Source organism: Schistocerca serialis, chromosome 6, assembly GCF_023864345.2.
Source record: "Schistocerca serialis cubense isolate TAMUIC-IGC-003099 chromosome 6, iqSchSeri2.2, whole genome shotgun sequence".
NCBI lineage: Eukaryota > Metazoa > Arthropoda > Insecta > Orthoptera > Acrididae > Schistocerca > Schistocerca serialis.
In genome coordinates, this window is record NC_064643.1 from 363,210,102 (window position 1) to 363,230,241 (window position 20,140).

The 20,140-nt window shown below is 41.7% G+C and overlaps 1 protein-coding gene across 1 annotated transcript in view; it reads right to left on the reverse strand.

Moving 5' to 3' along the window:
* Positions 1-985: 985 nt before the first annotated feature.
* Positions 986-20,140, reverse strand: part of LOC126484873 (uncharacterized) — a 61,419-nt gene continuing 42,264 nt past the window's right edge. The window contains exon 4 of the mRNA XM_050108468.1: positions 986-1,360. Coding sequence (XP_049964425.1) covers positions 986-1,360 — 375 coding nt within the window. The remainder of the gene's footprint in view (positions 1,361-20,140) is intronic.

Sequence of the window (20,140 nt, forward strand, 5' to 3'; positions counted from 1 at the left end):
AGACTTAGAACTAACTAACCTAAGGGCATCACACACATCCATGCCCGAGGCAGGATTCAAACCCGTGACATTAACAGCAGCGGGGTTCCGGGCTGAAGCGCCTATAACCGCTCGGCCACAGCGGCCGACTACGGACTCTACAAATCATATACTTACCCAATGCTTTCAATTAAGGGTTGCCGGTTTTAAAGTCCACAGCTATCTCTATACGTTTCTTACACTACTCAGAATACCGTTGCTTGTATTTCTTGCATATGTGTGCAGAGTACACATTTTTTCTTTGCCGTTAAAGTTCAGTAACACGTCTGCAGTATGAAACTCATCTACTGCCACTACTGAGGTGACAATATTCATGCAACTTGCTTAAGAATGCAGTTAAAGTAGGAAAACTGCCAACATCGTAACAATAAAGAGTAATGCAGCATATAATGTTTTGTGTAAGTGTCACCGGATCAGCAAAAATTCATTGATTCTAGTGGGAGCTAGCTTTGACGTTGGCTTCGGTTAACAAGTAGTATCGGGTCATTGATAATGAGTAGTCCGTTGAAAGCAACAACAGCTTATGTGTGTGTTATCTGAAACAAACTTTGTAGTGAATACTAGCGAAGAGCTAAGGAACGACACAACTTATAGCATTTCCGTGCGTGACAGGGGAACATTGTTCGACATTACGGCTGTTGAAGTTTGTATTTTTAGTTTTTTTCCCTAGATCGTAGATAGAAATAGCCAGTATGACTCCATTGAAAAGGAAACAAAAAAAATTTCCAATTTTTTCCCAGTCCGTGCCTGTCCTTTTCCATTGACCTCGTCGACTATGAGATGTAAAGCCTTAAATACTAACAACACGATGATCAAGAGCACTTGTAACAACTTCCGAAACAATGATCTGTGTTACGAGCTCTTATGCGCAGAGAAAGCTTTTGGAAACAGACGACGGTCACGAAAGACTAGCTTTCATGCAGGTAATAGTATGTTGCGACGTCGGCTATTTCCAGTCCAGAAGCTCTTCAATATCTTCCGTGAGGATTTTCCTGTAGACGGGATCAGAAAGGAAGACGTGGCGCAACTCCTGGTCGCGGTCGCGGACCATGAAGTGCTGGAAGTCGGCCGCCGACACGTACTTCCTGGCGACGTCACCGGTCATGGCGGTCAGTTGATGGTGGGCGGGCGCCATGACGACCCCACCGAGGCGCAGCTGCCGGTAGCTGCTCACCAGCTGCGGCCACGGCAGCTCGCGCGCCGCGTCCACCCCGCCAGCCGCCAGCCGTGACGTCAGAGCGCTGTGATACTCGCGCAGCAGGTCCTCGAGGTGGGCGGAGCGCAACTCGCGGGAGGTGGACAGGTGCAGGAAAAACCCGATCTGCGGGACAAACAGCTACGTCACACTCAGACTGTCAGAACCCTAACCAAGCATTGCTCACGGATATAAGCCATTCATTCGTTAAGAACTGAATAGATTACTCCGTTATTTATACTTTCTGTCGATCTTAATTGCGGCCTCTCGAAGTTATATGGAAAGAGCCAACATTACATTCACGGCACACATTCTGAGCAAAAAATATGCCGATACACTCATATGACTTCTAAAGGTTTTTTTCATGTATGCAGTGATTAATATTTCGTTTATTGTATTTCTCTTATCCTCTCTAACACACGTACGCAACTTTAATACTACGAACTTAGTAATTCGATAGCGTAAAAGAAGCTCTTAGGGAGACAGAATATCTGTTTGCGTTCCAAGATAATTCTATCATCCATTAACTTCTTCATATTACTGGGTAGATGGCCAAAAATCCTTTCTCGTTACAATTGTATGGGGTGATTCAGTGTGTCTACCTACGGCCTTTATGCAAACCGCAACAGCTTTAAGTGTGCTTGTATGTGTGTGTGTGTGTGTGTGTGTGTGTGTGTGTGTGTGTGTGTGTGTGTGTGTGTGTGTGCGTCTGTGTGTGTGTATTCCCAAGAGACCAAACTGCTGAGATCATCGGTCCCTAGACTTACACGCTACTGAATCTAACGGTCACACACTCATGCCCTAGGGAGGACTCGAACCTCCGGCGGGAGGGACCGCGCAGTCCGTGACATGGCACCTTAAACCGAGCGGCCACCTTTAAGTACCATGCACATGATTTTCATATTTTCTCACTAGACGCAGACTATTAGCGCTACAGAAAAAAATATCAATGGGAACCTTTTTGTAGGACATTTCATGTAGTTAAGTTTTGTTATAGGATTCGTTTCCGCTGGAGGCATTTATTTTCGAATTATTCATCAAAAACGTTCAAAAGTGCTTTTCAAACACGTTTTCCTTGAATAACTTCAAAACGGCGGCCTCCAGCGCAAACTTAGCCCAGTACAAAATTTAACTACCTTAAATTTCCTACAAACTGTTTCTGTTCATTTTTTCTGTAAGACCGATAGTTTGCGCATAGTGAACAAGAGAAAATCAAAATCTTGCGCATCGTTTTTGAAGGTGTCGTAAGTCGTGAGTCGCGTAAAACCAATAGGTAGGGGCAGCTGACTCACCTGTACAGTATGTTTCAGGAGGAAAAGTAAATTTTTTTCTTGGTGTTAGTATAAACTACTTCATTAGTCGCCCTATTTAACATGTGTATAATTTTTATCACTTGCTATGATGCTGCTATTGAACGTAACCCAGAACCTATTCTCACACAAGTTGATAAACAGAGCAAATAGAGTAAGTCATTGCCGGCCGGGGTGGCCGAGCGGTTCTAGGAGCTACAGTCTGGAGCCGCGCGACCGCTACGGTCGCAGGTTCGAATCCTGCCTCGGGCATGGATGTGTGTGATGTCCTTAGGTTAGATAGGTTTAACTAGTTCTAAGTTCTAGGGGACTGATGACCTCAGAAGTTAAGTCCCATAGTGCTCAGAGCCAAAGTAAGTCGTTGTTTCTTTTCATGAATTCCACCTCCGACGTTAATTCATTTCTAAATTTCCTTGCAAAAAAAAGTTTTCTTCCTTTGGAGCCGTGACGTTCCATTTTGAGGCCAGTACTATTCATAATATGAACGACCGATTCGTCTTCTGTATCTACGTTTACTTTGTTGAGTTCGCCTTCCAGTCACACTTGCAGGCAAAACTTTACTGGAATAATGTTCGGGGACATCGGTGGCCAAATATTGTGATAACTTCTGTATAATGGTCTTGTAGGGAACATCAGAATGTAGTAATCAACTGGTGACTAAAATGTGCAGAGGCTCTCTCATGCTGGAAGAACGTACCCATCCTTGAGGCCAAAGGAGCTCCTCCCAAGAAAGCTGGGATCTCATTTCCAAGGTAGTCTAGATACCGGGCCTACGTAGGACGATGTCGTGAGACATTAGTGACAGTCCCCATCATACCACATCACACATTTACAAAGAAACGTTCTGCGAAGTGTTTCTCCACAAAAGCGTGGGTATTTTCATCGGACCACCAATGTGAGTTAAGAGTGTTATTGATGCCGTCATAAGTGAAAGTGACCGTCAGTAAACATTGTCAGTGATTCACCAGTGATTTCCGATTATCCACCTGTAAAACTGCAATCGTCTACTAACATCTCTGTCTTGAAGGCACTGAATCCGCTATAAATAATGACATACCCTCATATGTGCCATCCTCCGTATTATTGTAAGTGGGATACCGTTATATAAACAGATTTTGCGTGTGCCTGTTGGAGGTCCGTATTCTAACAACAGAATAATTTCATCAAATTGATAAACAATTTGCTCATGTGCACATTCAGATGAGAAGTAACTGCTGGGCACCTCACAATCCTCTCTTCAGTCTGGTACTCATCAATTATGAAATCGTCTACAACATTCTCTTCAAACAGTAGCTGCGTTCCCGTTACTAAGACCACGCAAATTTAACGTCGCGGTACACTCGTCATTTATAAACACGTGTGCAAATCAAAAGATATATTTCACGCCCAGCCAGGCATTCCCCAGCAAGCTCTACAACAAATACAGGAACACCTTAATGAAGCTTCAGAAGACAATTCTCAATATACAGTTTAACAAAAATGTCCTAGCAAATAATGTATTTCCAGATTATATCAAAAACTCTGTGAATAGCATGTAATCTGCACCAAAGAAAGTGAAAAAAAGTGGAGATTTTGTGGCTAAAGCAAGAAATTAGGGAATTATATGCTAAAAAGCAATCGCTCAGGATGGCCAATAAATTTACAGTACCAGCTCACTTTGATTAAATACAAGAGAGAGAAAAGGCATATATTCAGAAAGTAATGCAAGAAAAGCAAGAGAAACAAAACAGAAAACTCAACAGAATAATCAACAGCATAGACACACCCACTAAAAACAATCTCAACCAACAATATAAGTTCCATGACAGAATCGTTAACCTAACTGACATAATTCTTATCAAACAAGAAAAGACCCTACTAGAAAAAGGGCCAAAACACAACATTAACAGCCGGTCGGGGTGGCCGAGCGGTTCTATTGGCTACAGTCTGGACCTGCGCGACGGCTGCGGTCGCAGGTTCGAATCCTGCCTCAGGCATGGATGTGTGTGATGTCCTTAGGTTAGTTAGGTTTAAGTAGTTCTAAGTTCTAGGGGACTGATGACCTCAGAAGATAAGTGAAATAGTGCTCAGAGCCATTCGAACCATTTGAACAACATTAACAGAAACATATCACACAAAACAATAGAAAACCTCATGACGGAATCAGAACACATTATTCAGGAGCAAGAAATACTGAGCACACCAAATTTTAATGTAAAGTTGACAAGAGAAGTAGTAGCTGCAGAAACAACACAGATAATCAGAACACACTAATCCACAATTATCTCCAGTCATAAAACATCACAGGAAATCACTACCAACAAAACTTAAAGAAAAATTAAAAGAGAACAATCCCGTAGTAACAAGAGTAGACAAAGGGAATATTACTGTAATTATGGATGGAAAGGAATACATAGGGAAAACACTAGATTTTCATAGAGACAACAACATCACAAAACTGATCAGTGACCCGACAGCAAGATACCAGAAACACATTCAACAGACACTGAAAAACATCAATAATACATTCTCAAAAGGCCAAATAAAGAGGATGACACAGAAAAATCCAAAAGGACCCACCCTAAACGCACTACCAAAGGTCCACAAGGGTAACGTCCCATTAAGACCCAACATTAACTTCTGACATGCTCCATCCTTCCCACCTAGGCCAACAAATACACACACTACCGAAAAAACTCTACACGTTTGATAACAACGGGAACCTGGAAAACTCAAAAGAGTTATTAGACAGAATCAAGAACATACACACACCGGACACAGCAACCCTCATATCATTCGATGTCGCATCAATGTACACTTGCATTCCAATAAATGAAACAATCAACATCATCACGTTGTTGTTGTTGTGGTCTTCAGTCGTGAGACTGGTTTGATGCAGCTCTCCATGGTACTTCATCCTGTTCAGCTTCTTCATCTCCCAGTACCTACTGCAGCCTACATCCTTATGAATCTGCTTAGTGTATTCATCTCTTGGTCTCCCTCTACGATTTTTACCCTCCACGCTGCCCTCCAATACTAAATTGGTGATCCCTTGATGCCTCAGAACATGTCCTACCAACCGGTCCCTTCTTCTAGTCAAGTTGTGCCACAAACTCCTCTTCTCCCCAATCCTATTCAATACCTCCTCATTAGTTATGTGATCTACCCATCTAATCTTCAGCATTCTTCTGTAGCACCACATTTCGAAAGCTTCTATTCTCTTCTTGTCTAAACTATTTATCGTCCACGTTTCACTTCCATACATGGCTACACTCCATACAAATACTTTAAGAAAAGACTTCCTGACATTTAAATCTATACTCGATGTTAACAAATTTTTCTTCTTGAGAAACGCTTTCCTTGCCATTGCCATTCTACATCTTATATCCTCTCTACTTCGACCATCATCTGTTATTTTGCTCCCCAAATAGCAAAACTCCTTTACTACTTTAAGTGTCTCATTTCCTGATCTAATTCCCTTGGCATCACCCGACTTAATTCGACTACATTCCATTATCCTCGTTTTGCTTTTGTTGATGTTCATTTTATACCCTCCTTTCAAGACACTGTCCATTCCCTTTAACTGCTCTTCCAAATCCCTTGCTGTCTCTGACAGAATTACAATGTCATCACACAAAGATTAAAACAACAAGGGAACATACCAGACACACAAATCAATGAAATAACAAACATACTCAAGACCATAACATCACAAAATTAGTTTGCATTCAACAAAGAATTTTATTCTCAACACGAAGGACTCCCAATGGGATCACCTGTCAGTGGCCCCCTAGATGACATATTCATGATCAACCTGGAGAGCTTGATCTTCAGAAGCATAAAATAACCAAAGAACTACAAAGTTATATACTGGTACCGATATGTCGATGACATAATATGCCTGATTGTTGAACCACATACACACACAGAACAGCTACACAATGAAATAAACAACTTACACCCAAAAATTAACTTTACATTAGGAACAGATACTGACGACACACTACACTTTCTAGATCTCACCTTACAAAAAACAAGCAACACACACAACTTCACAATATGCAGGAAACCGACTACCACAAGCATCACCATTCACAACCTATCAAACCACCCATTGACACATAATCATGCAATCTTCAGATTCATGCTCCACAGATTAAACAGAACACCCGTGAACAAACAGAACTACACACAGGAACTAAACACAATAAAACAAATAGCAGTAGAAAATGGTTATACTACCCATATGGTAAACAAGTTAAATCAAAAAATATGCAAACAGTACAGAAATGAACACATCACACACACATAAATCCTCATCCAGCACAGACCAACACAAAACACAAACAATGACCACACACAAGACACAACAGGGCAACAACACACACGCAAAACGAAATGGTACATACTCACCTACGTTAACAAGATTGTTCCCAGAATAGGCAACATATTAAAGAAACAGGGACTCCAGATAGGATACAGGACGGAGAACACAACACACAAAAAGATCAGAACACAAGAAACACCCATGGATAAATTTTACAGGTCAGGAATATATCAAACTCGCATGCAACACTTGCCAGTCAGTATACATAGGACAAACATGCAGAAACTTCAAAGCAAGATATTCGGAACATCTCAGAGCTTTAAAAAGCAACAGCTCCCACAGCACATTTGCTGACCACCTTATAGCCAACAACCACCACCCAAAGACAATAGAAACAGACTTAAGAATACTAAAACCCAGCCACAGCCTCTACAGCAAACTGACCATTGAGGAAAACTTCCATATATAGAAGGCAATAGCGGAAGAAAAACAGGTCTTAAACGAATACATTACACTCTGCTAGGGCACACCTTTTAACACATTAAAGGAACTCTACAAATAAAAACAGCACAAACAGATAAGGTCTACACACAAGCACACGCACGCACGCATGTACACACACACACGCACACACACACACACACACACACACACACACACACACACACACACACACACACACACACGCACGCACGAAAAATAAATACACTAAAATCTGCAAAGACGCACCATTTGCTCACAAATAGGAATACCATATAAAATACAACACACACAGCTAAGAAACACACAGAAAACACGCACACACATTCGCGCACATACTCACACACACACACACACACACACACACACACACATAAAATGCAAATAAAATTCAAATTTGGTGCCGAACTCCCTGGTGAACAAATGAACACTGACAGGGCTTGGACACAACAAACCACATTCACTCTGTGTTCTGGTGTAGTGAAAAGCGTTTTACTACGTTATTTGTGGAAAATACTTGCTATAGCTGCGTATGCATCACAACCAACATCTCAGCATGATGTGGAGAGTGGAAGTACTTGCCACACTAAAAAGTAAGTAAATACGAAAATAGGGACGAAAACATTGTGAGAAGCAAAAAAAAAAAAAAAAAAAAAAAAAACTTTCTCATCAACATCGTTTGGTTGCAGATGACCAGCTACCTGTAATAATTAACACAAGAGTGGTCCAGAAAATTCATGCTCACCAGATGTATAGGAGATCTGTTGTTTGAACAAAAAATGCTCATAATTTTATAATCATGTAAGACAAATGTTCACATTGCAGAATAAATAAAAACGAAAACCCACAGATGATGGCACAGTGGTGCCGAAACATGTTTGGGTACTGAGAAAAACGGTGTTTTGCGTAGCTGGCGGAACACAAATCCCAAAAATTTTAACTGCAAACACGGCCAATACAAAGAGCTGCAAATCAAAAGATGGATAATACGTGTGACATGCTCAAGAGATATTATATAAACGTCCAACAAATCAGAATCACCGCTGAAAAATACAACATCACAGTTTGAGTTTAAAGACAATAATGAGGATCAATAAATAAACTGGAATACTAAAACGCGAACTGAATACAGCAATCGCTGTATCCATGTAACTAATAAAATTAGACCACATTATCGGGGAAGTTTCACTCAAATTGGTCACCACTAACAAATCTTAAATTATTTACTATTCCTCCTTAAATGCCATGTTTATATGAATGTTACTGTTGATTTCAAACTGTTATGATTATTAACAGCAAATTTAAAAGTACGTGGTTCCTGAAAAAGAAGCAAACGCTGGAGGTGTCATGGATGAAATACAAAAATTAAATATACTATGCACAGCCGTTAACTGGTTTTCTGAGTGTGCTTCTAAGAATGCTGTAAGCAGGATGGCTGTGTAGTTTCCAGCACACATATTGCGCTCCAAACATCTCCAGATGGGATCCTCAAGCCTCCCCCCTTCCACATACACACACACACACACACACACACACACACACACACACACACACCTCCTGTATTTTATGCCAAGTTCAATGGCTTCTGATCTACCTGTATTGGTTCAAATGGTTCTGAGCACTATGGGACTTAACATCTTAGGTCATCAGTCCCCTAGAACTTAGAACTACTTAAACCTAACTAACCTAAGGACATCACACACATCCATGCCCGAGGCAGGATTCGAACCTGCGACAGTAGCAGTCGCACGGTTCCGGACTGAGCGCCTAGAACCGCGAGACCACCGCGGCCGGCTCTACCTGTATTATTTAGCAAAAATATATAAGCTTCACCTCCAGTGCGTAAATTGGCATCATGTTCAAAAGTATTTGACTAATATGAATACTTTTGGCAACATTCTAAAAAGTACCCAAACAATCAAAATTATTTATCTGTAACACAGAAGGATATTGACAATACCATAGTACACCCACGTATAAAAAGCATACGCTTCACCTGATTTGCATAATGCAGCTCCATGTTCAAAAGTAACCAAATAATCTGAATTGTGCATCTTAAATCGAATGTAACAAAAGAATCAAAAATGGCTCTGAGCACTATGGGACTTAACATCTCAGGTCATCAGTCCCCTACAACTTAGAACTACTAAAACCTAACTAACCTAAGGACATCACACACATCCACGCCCGAGGCAGGACTCGAACCTGCGACTGTAGTGGTCACGCGGTTCCAGACTGAAGAGGCTAGAACCGCTCGGCCACACCAGCCGGCAACAAAAGAATCCAAAGGGCCTCTATTATCAATTAAAAGTACAAAAAAACGCTTGTGTCAAATTTGATGTAGAACTTTATTTCACCACACTGTGTTTTAAAATATTTTATTTACACAGGTTTTTGCTAGTGAAAATTTATTTTTACACATTTGGGCAAGAAAAGTAATTTAAAACACAGCCTGATGGAGCAATCCTCCTTCAGATTTCTCGAGGATATGGGGCCTACAGAGAAATCTCATGTGTACACACAGCCTCAAAGAATACCTAATGGATGTAACGTACAACATTTCTACATCTTTATTAAACGATCCAGTTACTTCAATGTGATCATTGCCTACATTCGATGTTAACGTACAACAACCACATACAAACAGCAGGGGCCAGCACTAGCATTGAAGAATATATAAAGTGTATCCAGGGGGACATGGAACACAGTCATTAAGGTAACGCTGAAACGGAGCGATTTATTTGACGTCCAGAGGGGCTGGAATATTGGTTTTCGGACCATGGATGGAGGCATTACCGAAACGGCTAAGTTTGTAAACGGTACGCATGCCACCGTGGTTAAAATATACCGTGCGTGGAAAAATGACCTTATCCAAAACAGGCGCCGAGGCAACTGTGGAGCATAATGGAGAGCTGAAGAATGGCTGTGGAGATACACGCAACTGTTGAGCAACTGACCGCCCAGGTGAACCAATGGCGACCGTTAAGCGTTCGCTGCTACCTATGGGCCTCTGCAGCAGGCACCTGGTTCGTGCACACAAGCTGACTGCTGTTCATCAGTGATGAAGGCTGGGATTCCCACGCCAGTAACGCAATTATCATTCCGCTGAGTGCCGACAGGTGGCTTTTTCATATGCTCCATCGTACAGATGGGCGTTGGTGTGTACGGCGTGAAACGTCTAAGACAAAACACCCTAAATTCGTTATCATCTGGAAAGTCTTTTCATAGCTTTCGTCATTCTGGGAAAAAAACTGTTTACACCCATCCATCCTTGGCGACCATGAAACCCATACATGCAGCTTGTTCTCCTTCGACACCATGGCATCTACCAGCAAGACAATACAACATGTCACATGGCTCGTAGAATACACGAGTGGGTTTGAAGAGCACCAAGATGAGTCTGAGGCACTCCACTGCCCACGAAACTCCCCGGACTTACACCAAATAAAGAATCTGTGAGACTACCTGAATCGTGCTGTTCGTGCCTTGGTTTCTCAACCGAGTAGCGTAGTGCAGTTGGCCAAGGCAGTGGAGTCGACACGGTTCCACAACCCTGTCGGTATCTTCCAGTACCTCCTGCACACTCTTTCTGTGCGTATCACAGTGATCCACGCTGGAAAGGATCTCACAGTGATCCGCGCTGCCATGGGCGGTGATTCAGGATTTTGACAAGTGACCACACTCAAGTGACTGGGTAATGTATGTATTAAAAATTTTTAATTACCTAAAATTAAGGATCACCATATGTCATCTTTTTATTTCTGTTTGATACTTAAGACTCGTTTATTTCAAATAGTTTACTGCTTAGTTGGCAGTGACTTTGTGTAAGAGTACAAAACGCATCTGACTTCAAATAATACGCTAATCAGGCAGCTGGCACTTCATTTTAGCCTAAATGAGGCTATGTTGAAAAAAAAAAAAGCTTTGGAGGAAGGCTGCAACATTCACTGATTGGAACTATGGTAACAAAGTTCTCTAAAACCTTTATAGATTCTGTTCCCTTTCCTTTCCATAATGAACTACCAAATAATACGAAAATATAAATTTGTTATGTTCTAAATACACCATGTAATAGCATAACATTGAAAAAGAAAATGATAAAGAAGCTTTGACTTGTCGAAAACACGACATCTGAAAAATTCGATCTTTGCAACGTAGTAAAATTATGTATCAGAATAAGTAAGCGTTTCAAGTGCAAAACACGTGTGGAACTACAGTTACCAATTTAGCTGTAACGCCCCTATGTATGGGGAAATTCATTCAAAAACTGCTGTAAGATGGCGACGTACGTGTATTATTTATTGTGCAATAACATATATTAACATTATCAGCAGAAGATGACAAACGTTTTTCACTGCGAGATAAAGTTTTGAGTAGTGCCACGTGTGTTTTGGCAAAAATGAAAAAATCTTTAATTTCCTTATAATGTAGTTCTGTAATCAAACTATGCTCTTCGACATCCGTCTCTCCCTATGGCTTACCCCTATTTTTGTCAGAATTTCGAACATTTTGCGGCATTTTATATTGTTGAAAGCTTTTACCAGATCGACAGATCCTATGAATGTCTCTTGATTTTCCTTTAGTCTTGCTGCCATTATCAACGGCAAAGTCAAAATTGCCTCTGTGGTGCCTTTACATTTCCTAAAGCCAAACGGATCGTCATCTAACACATATCTAATTCGCTTTTCCATTCTTCCGTAAATTGTTCTCGTAACTTTGATACTTGATCTGATAAGCTAATTGTGCGATAATTCTCTCACTTGTCGGCTCTTGCAGTTTACGGAACGGTGTGGGCGATATTTTTCCGAAAGTCAGATGGTATGTCGTCAGACCCATACATTCAACACACCAACATGAGGACTCGTTTGGTTGCCACTTCCCACAATGATTTTAGTAATTGTGATGGAATGTCATCAATCCCTTCTGCCTTATTTGATAATTAAGACCTCCAACCCTCTCCTAAATTCTGATTCTAATATTGGACCCCCTATCTCTTCTCAATCGACTCCTGTTTCTTCTTCGATCACATCGGATAAATGCTTCCCCTCTTTTGGGCCTTCAACGTACTCTTCACACCTACCTATCCTCTCACCTCTCCATTTAACAGTGGAATTCCCGTTGCAATCTTAATGTTATCCTCCTTGCTTTTAATTTCACCGAAGGCTGTTTTTACCTCCCTATTTGCTGAGACAGTCCTTCTGACAGTCATTTCTTTTTCGATTTCTTCACATTTTTCATGCAGCTATCTCGTCTTACCTTCCCTGCAATTCCTTTTTATTTCATTCCTGAGTGAATTGAATTTCTTTATTTCCGAATCTCTCTGAACATTTTAGTCCTTCCTCCTTTCAACGATCAACCAATGTGTTTTTCTGTTACCCGTAGGTTATTCGCAGTTACTATCTGTGTACCTATTTTTATCTCTGAAAAATTATTATTTCCCCTCCTTAACTGAACTGCCTACTGAGATACACATTATCGCAGTACCTATAGCGTCGTAGAACCTCAAGCGTATCGCGTTATTTCTTAATACTTCCGTATCCCACTTCTTTTCGTATCGATTCTTCCTGACTAATCTCGTAACCTTCAACTAACTCTTCCTCACTACTAAATTGTAATCTGAGTCTATATCTGCTCCTGGGTAGAGCTTACAGTCCAATATCTGATTTAATCTACATCTACATCCACATCTACATGGATACTCTGCAAATCACGTTTAAATGCCTGCAAATGGTTCATCGAAGTACCTTCATAATTTTCTATTATTCGAATCTCGTATAGATCGCAGGAAGAACGAGCACCTATATCTTTCCGTGCGAGCTCTGATTTCCCTTATTTCATCTTGGTGATCGTTTCTCCCTATGTATGTCGGCGTCAAAAAATATTTTCTCATTCGGAGGAGAAAGTTGATGATCGGAATTTCGAAAGAAGATTCCTCCGCAACGATTAACGCCCTTGTTTTAATAATGGCCATCCCAAATCCTGTATCGTTTCAGTGACACTTTCTCACCTATTTCGCAATAATACAAAACGTGCTGCCCTTGTTTGAACTTTTTCGATGTGCTCCGGCAGTCCTATCTGGTAAGGATCGCACTCCGTGCAGCAATGTTCTAAAAGAGGACGGACAAGTGTAGTGTAGGCAGTTTCTTTAGTTGATCTGTTACATTTTCTAAGTGTCCTACCAATAAAACGCAGTCTTTGATTAGCCTTCACCACAACATTTCTGTGTGTTCCTTCCAGTTTAGGTTGCCAGTATTTGTAGTTCTTAGTTATTTAATTGAATTTACGGCCTTTAGATTTGACAGAAGTTTAATGGATTCCTTTTAGCACTCATGTGGATGACCTCACACATTTCGTTATGTAGTATCAATTGCCAATTTTCGCAACGTACAGATATCATTTCTAAATCGTTTTTCGATTTGTTTGGGTCTTCTGATGACTTTACTTAGTCGTCAGAAGATCAAAATAAATAGCAGAACGACTTAGAAAAAGTTTTACCTGTTGATAAACGACAGCGTCATCTGCATAGGCCTACAACCTAAGGCGGCTGCTCAGATTGTCTCCCAAATCTTTTATATAGATAAGTAACAGCAAAGGGCCTATAATACTAGCTTGGGAAACTTCTGTCTTAATCGATGACTTTGTGTCAGTTACTACGAACTGTAAATCCCTGACAGGAAATCACGTATCCAGTTAAATAACTGAGATAATGGTCCATAAGCATGCAATTCCACTACAAGCCTCTTGTGTTGTACAATGTCAAAGCTTCGGGAAAGCCAGAAATACGGAATCCATTTGAAATCCCTTATCAATAGCACTCAACACTTCATGCGAGTAAAGAGCTAATTATGTTTCAACGGGCGATGTTTTCTAAATACGTGTACACTGTGTGGCAATAGACGGTTTTCTTCGAGGTAATTCACAATTTTCGAACTCAATGTAAGTTCCAAAATCCTGCTGCATATCTATGTTAATGATGCGGGCCGATAATTTAGTGGATTGCTCCTATTATTCTTGAATATCGGTGCCACATGTGCAACCTTCCAGTCTTTGGTTACGGATGTTTCTTTGAGCGAACGGTTGTATATAATTGTTAAGTATGAAGCCGTTGCATCAGAATGCTCTAAAGAGAACCTAATTGGTATACAGCCTGGACTAAAAGACTTGTTTGTACTGCTTTAAGTTGCTTCATTACTCCGAGGTTGTCACTCGTGTTACTGATGTTGGCAGCTGTTCTTGATTCTAATTCTGGAATATTTATTTCGTCTTCTTTGGTGAAGGAATTACGCAACACCGTGTTTAGTAACTCTGCTTTGGCAACACTGTCTTCCATAGTACCTCCATTGCTATCGCGCGGAGAAGGCATTGATTGTGTCTCGCCGCTAGCATACTCCACATACAACCTGATTCTCTTAGGATTTTCAGCCAAGTTTCGAGACAATTTTCGTTGTGGTAATATTATAAGCATCTCGCTTTGAAGTCCGTGCTAAATGTCGAGCTTCTGTAAAAAATTGCCAATCTTGGAGAGTTTGCGTCTGTTTAAATTTGGCATGCTTTCTTCGTTGTTTCTTCAACAGTGTTCTGACCCGTTTTATGTACCGTGGGGTATCAGCTCCATCGTTTGTTGATTTATTTGGTGTAAATCTCTCAATTGCTGCCGATACTATTTCTCTGAACTTAAGGCACCTCTAGTCTACACTTACGTTCTTAATTTGGAAGAACTGAAGATTGTCTCTCAGGAAGACGTCAAGTGAATTTTATCTGTTTTTTTTTAATATGTATATATTTCGTTCATTTTTGGAGGATTTGGGGATTACAATATTCAATCTCGCTACAACGCCCCTGTGTTCACTAATCCCCGTACGCGTTTTGTTGCTCGTTATTAACTCAGGGATATTTGTTGCTAAGAGGTCAAGTGTGTTTTCACAACCGTTTACTACTGGCGTGGGCTCATGAACGAACTGCTCGAAATAATTTACAGAGAATGCTTTTAGGACAATTTCGGATGATGTTTTATGCGTAGCTCCGGAATTAAAGGTGTATTTTCGCCTAAATAAGTCACCAGCAATTACAACTGTGTGAATCGGGTACGTGTTTCAAATCAAACTCAAATTTTCTTTGAACCTTTCAGCAACTTTATCATCTAAATGGGGAGGTCGGTAAAAGGATCCAATTATTATTTTATCCCAGTTGCCAAGAATGACCTCTGCTCGTACTAACTGAGGAACTATCTACTTCAATTTCGCTACAAGATAAACTATTTCCAACAGCAACACACATGCCACCGCCAATTGTGTTAAGCCTGCCCTTTCGGATACCGTTAGGTTCTTCGCAAAAATTTCGGCTGAACGTATCTCCAGCTTTAACCAGCTTTCAGTGCCTATAAAGATTTCACCAGAAATGCTTTCTATTAGCGCTTGGAGCTCTGGTGCTTTCCCAACACTTCTACGACAACTTACAACGGATGGTTCCTCTATCTACATTCTTCCTGTGTTTGGCCTACACCCTTTGTGACTGAATCCGTTTTTTCTGGAGACCCTCTTTCCTAAAAAACCGGTCACTCCACGCCACACAGTCCTTCCTAACCGTGTAGCCGCCATCTGCGCGTCGTGGTGTCCTGACCTACTCAGCGGAACCTGACACACAATCATCCTATATCGCAGGTCGAGGAATCTGCAGCCTACACAGTCTCAGAACCGTCTGAGCCTCTGATTCAAACCTTCCAGTCGGTCTTTGCAGCATAGTCCTCTCCAAAGTGACACACATCATTGGTAACGACGTGAGCCCTGTGCTCTTCATGTCATCCAGAGGGACCCGTTCCACGTCTGGACTGACTCCACCCGGTATGCACACAAAAAGCACATGGTCTTCTTTCCCTTTCGTGGGAGCCATGTACCTAAGGACCCTCGTAACGCGCCTAACGTTAGAGCTTCCAACTACATCCCACCATCTGTGACTGCCCCGATCTTGCAGGCTGAGAGGTTTCTTCCGAAGCAGGATAGGCAACTGCATTTGGCTGAGCGACAGTGTCAGCCAAAGACAGCGCCTGGAAGCTGTTTGTCAGACTAACCGGGGAGGCCTTGCGTTCGGCCCTCTGGGAAGTCTTTCGCCGCCTGCCACGATCCGGGGTGACCTCACACTCGACCACAGATGAGGGTTCAACCACAGTGCAAGCATTAATTATACTAGCTACCGGTGAGGACCGATCGGAGGACTCAGACGTGCTGTACGTCCGTTGGATCCCCACGGCCAGCCCACAACGGTGGTGCCGATCCACTGCAGCTTCAAGCTGTGTAACCGAAGCCATAGCAGTGTGGAGCTGAAAGTGGAGTGTCACCAACTGTGTTCGCATCCACACAGAACAAACACAGTCTCTGTTCATAATAGAGATAGTGGAAAACTAAACTACTGAGATATACGGACTATCAGCATGTGTAGTGGCAATCTTCTGTAGACCCTGATGGAAACGCAGAAATTGTGTCTAATTCATTAGATTGATACGCAGAGATTCAAAACCCTAACTACCAAAGCACTCAGGTGAAACCAAATAATTCGCCCCGGGCTAGGAATTTGCAGTATGTCACAAAATCGGTTTACTTTCTGACACAAATAAAAATGCGAGAATTGTGCAAGATAACTACTTTCTTTTTGAATCAGGACGTCAATAAAAATGTCAGGGTAATGTTAATCAGAACAGATGAGAAGTTGTGATCCAAACGACAGTAGATTTATTCTTTCTTAACATCACAAGACAAGAAAAAAAATAACTAAAGAAACGTCATGCAAACATTTTCATTCACAAACGCTTTCACTGATATGGGGTCTATGGTGGACAAAGTGATCAGTTGCGGATCGACATACGACACTAACCAGAACACTAATCGCTCTATCTGACTTAATACACGTGAATGCGGGGTATGGCACAAATACTACCCCACAATCAAGCATCTATACTCTACTACTCCAAGATATGCGTTCAGCGAATGAAGTCATGGACAGCCGCAATCTGTTATGGAAGTATGCAGTCTCGCAAACGGTTAATTCGTAATGCAGGTACTTCCCTTTGAGCATATGAAACCCCAATGGATTCCAGTGTGCAGGTGGAACCGTTTGATGGTCTGCCAAACCAATTTTACTCTGTGCCACGACTATGCGTGATGGAATATGTCAAATGTTTAGACAGTCGACTCAAGACAAATAAGTACACCCACACATCACTCGTCATGTGCGTGATGCTAGAAGCAGTACCTCTGAAGGTTCAGAAGGTGACTGGCACTGGCGCTAAGTGGCACACAAGCAAAAGACACACCGTATAGGTAGACACCTGTAGTTCTTTACAAGCAAAGTGCCAGTACAAGAGAGATCTTCTCATTCTGTCCTCTTTCCTCCTCATCTCAGTAGCAAAGCACATTTACATCTTAGACTTCCCCCACTTTAGCACAAGCCAATCACGAGCTGGAGCACGGCATTTGAAGCTCGGAGAGCGCCCCTTGCTCTCTTTTGACCAATCAGAGACTTTAAAGTTAATTGGAAGAAAAGGAAAAAAGTTTCAGCTTCCCAGCCTCTTTCCCACGCATTATTTTGTTAACAGCATGAGCAAGATGGAACCACATCCCTCCATAAAAAGCTTATCCCCTCTGTTGCATCCGTTCAGAAGTTTCCAAAGAATGGCCATAAACTCGCCAAAAGACTCATGCTTTCACCACTATGTTTTGTAACAGAGTCTGGACGTCTGGGCGCCATTGACCTATCCCACGGAAATGCGGAAAACGCTCACAGTTGTCTCGTCGGCTTCCTGCCTAACAAGGGCCCATCCTCTGCTTTATTGACGTTCTACAATGCGCTTGGCATTGCAGCGGCGACTTCGCAGCGCTAGTCAGTCTACCTGGACACAGATGCCGACTTATTGGTGCCAACCAACGTGTCTGCACAATCAGGCTGCGGAACTCAGCCGTCTGGAAATGTTTCCACCCAGCTTCCGCAGAAGAAATGCGCTTCCCTCGGCTCACAGTCGCAGTGCGCCTTTACTGCAGTCGTTTAAATCAGCACCCTATTCCTTTGAATACAGGTAAAGCTTACCATTATTCCTCCCTAGAGCATGCAAGCAAGAGCATTAACTACTGCCCTCCATTTCATGTATGATGTCAAATCGTAATAAAGATAGTCTTCCCTATGAACATGAAGTGGTATAACACCAAATCAGAAGTGAGAGTCCCCTGCAATCTTTCAACTGTTGCAATTAAATATTAAATTAACAGGCAGAAACTCAAGAAACTAAACTATCAAAGCACACATACGAAATTATACAATTACCGCCTGGTTAGCAACTCATTAAAGTCAAAAAAATGTTACTTCTCTGTTACTGCGTCTATCTCGGGCAGTCGCTGCTGCCTAGTTCGAAATCTCTGCCTCACCATTATGTAATCCAACAAATTTTCCCGTATCAACCGACCTTTTGCAAGTATACCTCCTCGTGCTATGATTCGTTAACAGAGTATTCGCTATTACTAGCTGAAATTTATTACAAAAGTCAGTTAGTCTTTCTCCTCTCTCATTCCTCGTCCCAAGCCCATACTCTCCTCTAATCTTATCTTCTGCGCCTTCCCCTACAACTGCATTCCAGTCTTCCATGACTATTAGATTTTCATCTTCCGTTACGCGCTGTATTACCCTTTCAGTACCGTCATGTACTTTCCCTATCTCTTCAACTTCAGCTTGTGACGCTCGGTGTGTATGCCTGAGCTATCGTTTTCAAGGTTGGTTTGCTGTCGATTCCGATAAGAACAATCCTATGACTGAACTGTTCAGTGACGTACTCCCTGCCCTACGTTCCTATTCATAAAGAATCCTGCTCCCCTTTATACCATTCTCTTCTGCTGTTGACATTACCCTATAGTCGTCTGATAACAAATCCTTGTCTTCTTTCCATTACACTTCACTAATGCCCACTACATGTAGATTGACCCTTAATATTTCCCATTTCATATTTACTATTTTCCCTACGTCATTCAAAGTTCTGACATTCTGTGCCCGACTCGTAGAATTTTATCATTTAGTTAGTTATTCAATCTTTTCTCTATTGCCTTCCACAGCCATTTGTGCTGTGAAATAATATTAAAAATTAAGTGGGACACAGAGGATCAAATGAAGAAGTGCTAAAAGCAGTAGGCGAAGACAAATGGCTGTTGAAGGCAATAGACGAGGGATAGATTAGTGACATGTTTGCTACGGCATCCAGCGAGAGCTACGATTCCTCTGGAAAGAAATACTATGCCTGCTCAAAACAGTGAAGCACCAAAATATATGGACGGATGTCAATGTAGCTTGATACACATACACACCATTGGCGGTTATGTAATAGATTATATACTGCTGGAAAAAAAAATTACTGCACATGGAAAGACAACGTCGACTTTGATCTGATGACGGCATATTCCACCTGGAATATAGCAGATGTACTGATAACGGTTTCAACGTCGTCCCACCATGTAGCGTAGTGGCGTAGCTATCAGGGCGCAATGTATGTGTACCCTTTAATACGAAATGCTCAAAGTCAGATTACTCAGTGTGGTGCAAACGTGTGAAACAAGCAGGCAACCATCCAAAAGAGACACAGTAGTGCTTTCTACAGCCAACTGAGTGAGTTTGAAAGAATTCAAAAATTGTAATCTTCTGTGCGTCGGGAGGGTTTTTTGAGAGAATTGCCACACAAGATGGACGTGCTGCGTTAGTTGTTAAACAATGCTGGAATGAGTGGTCACGTGAACATTCTCATACCCACAGACGAGGTTTTGGATGTTCAGTCAGGACAGA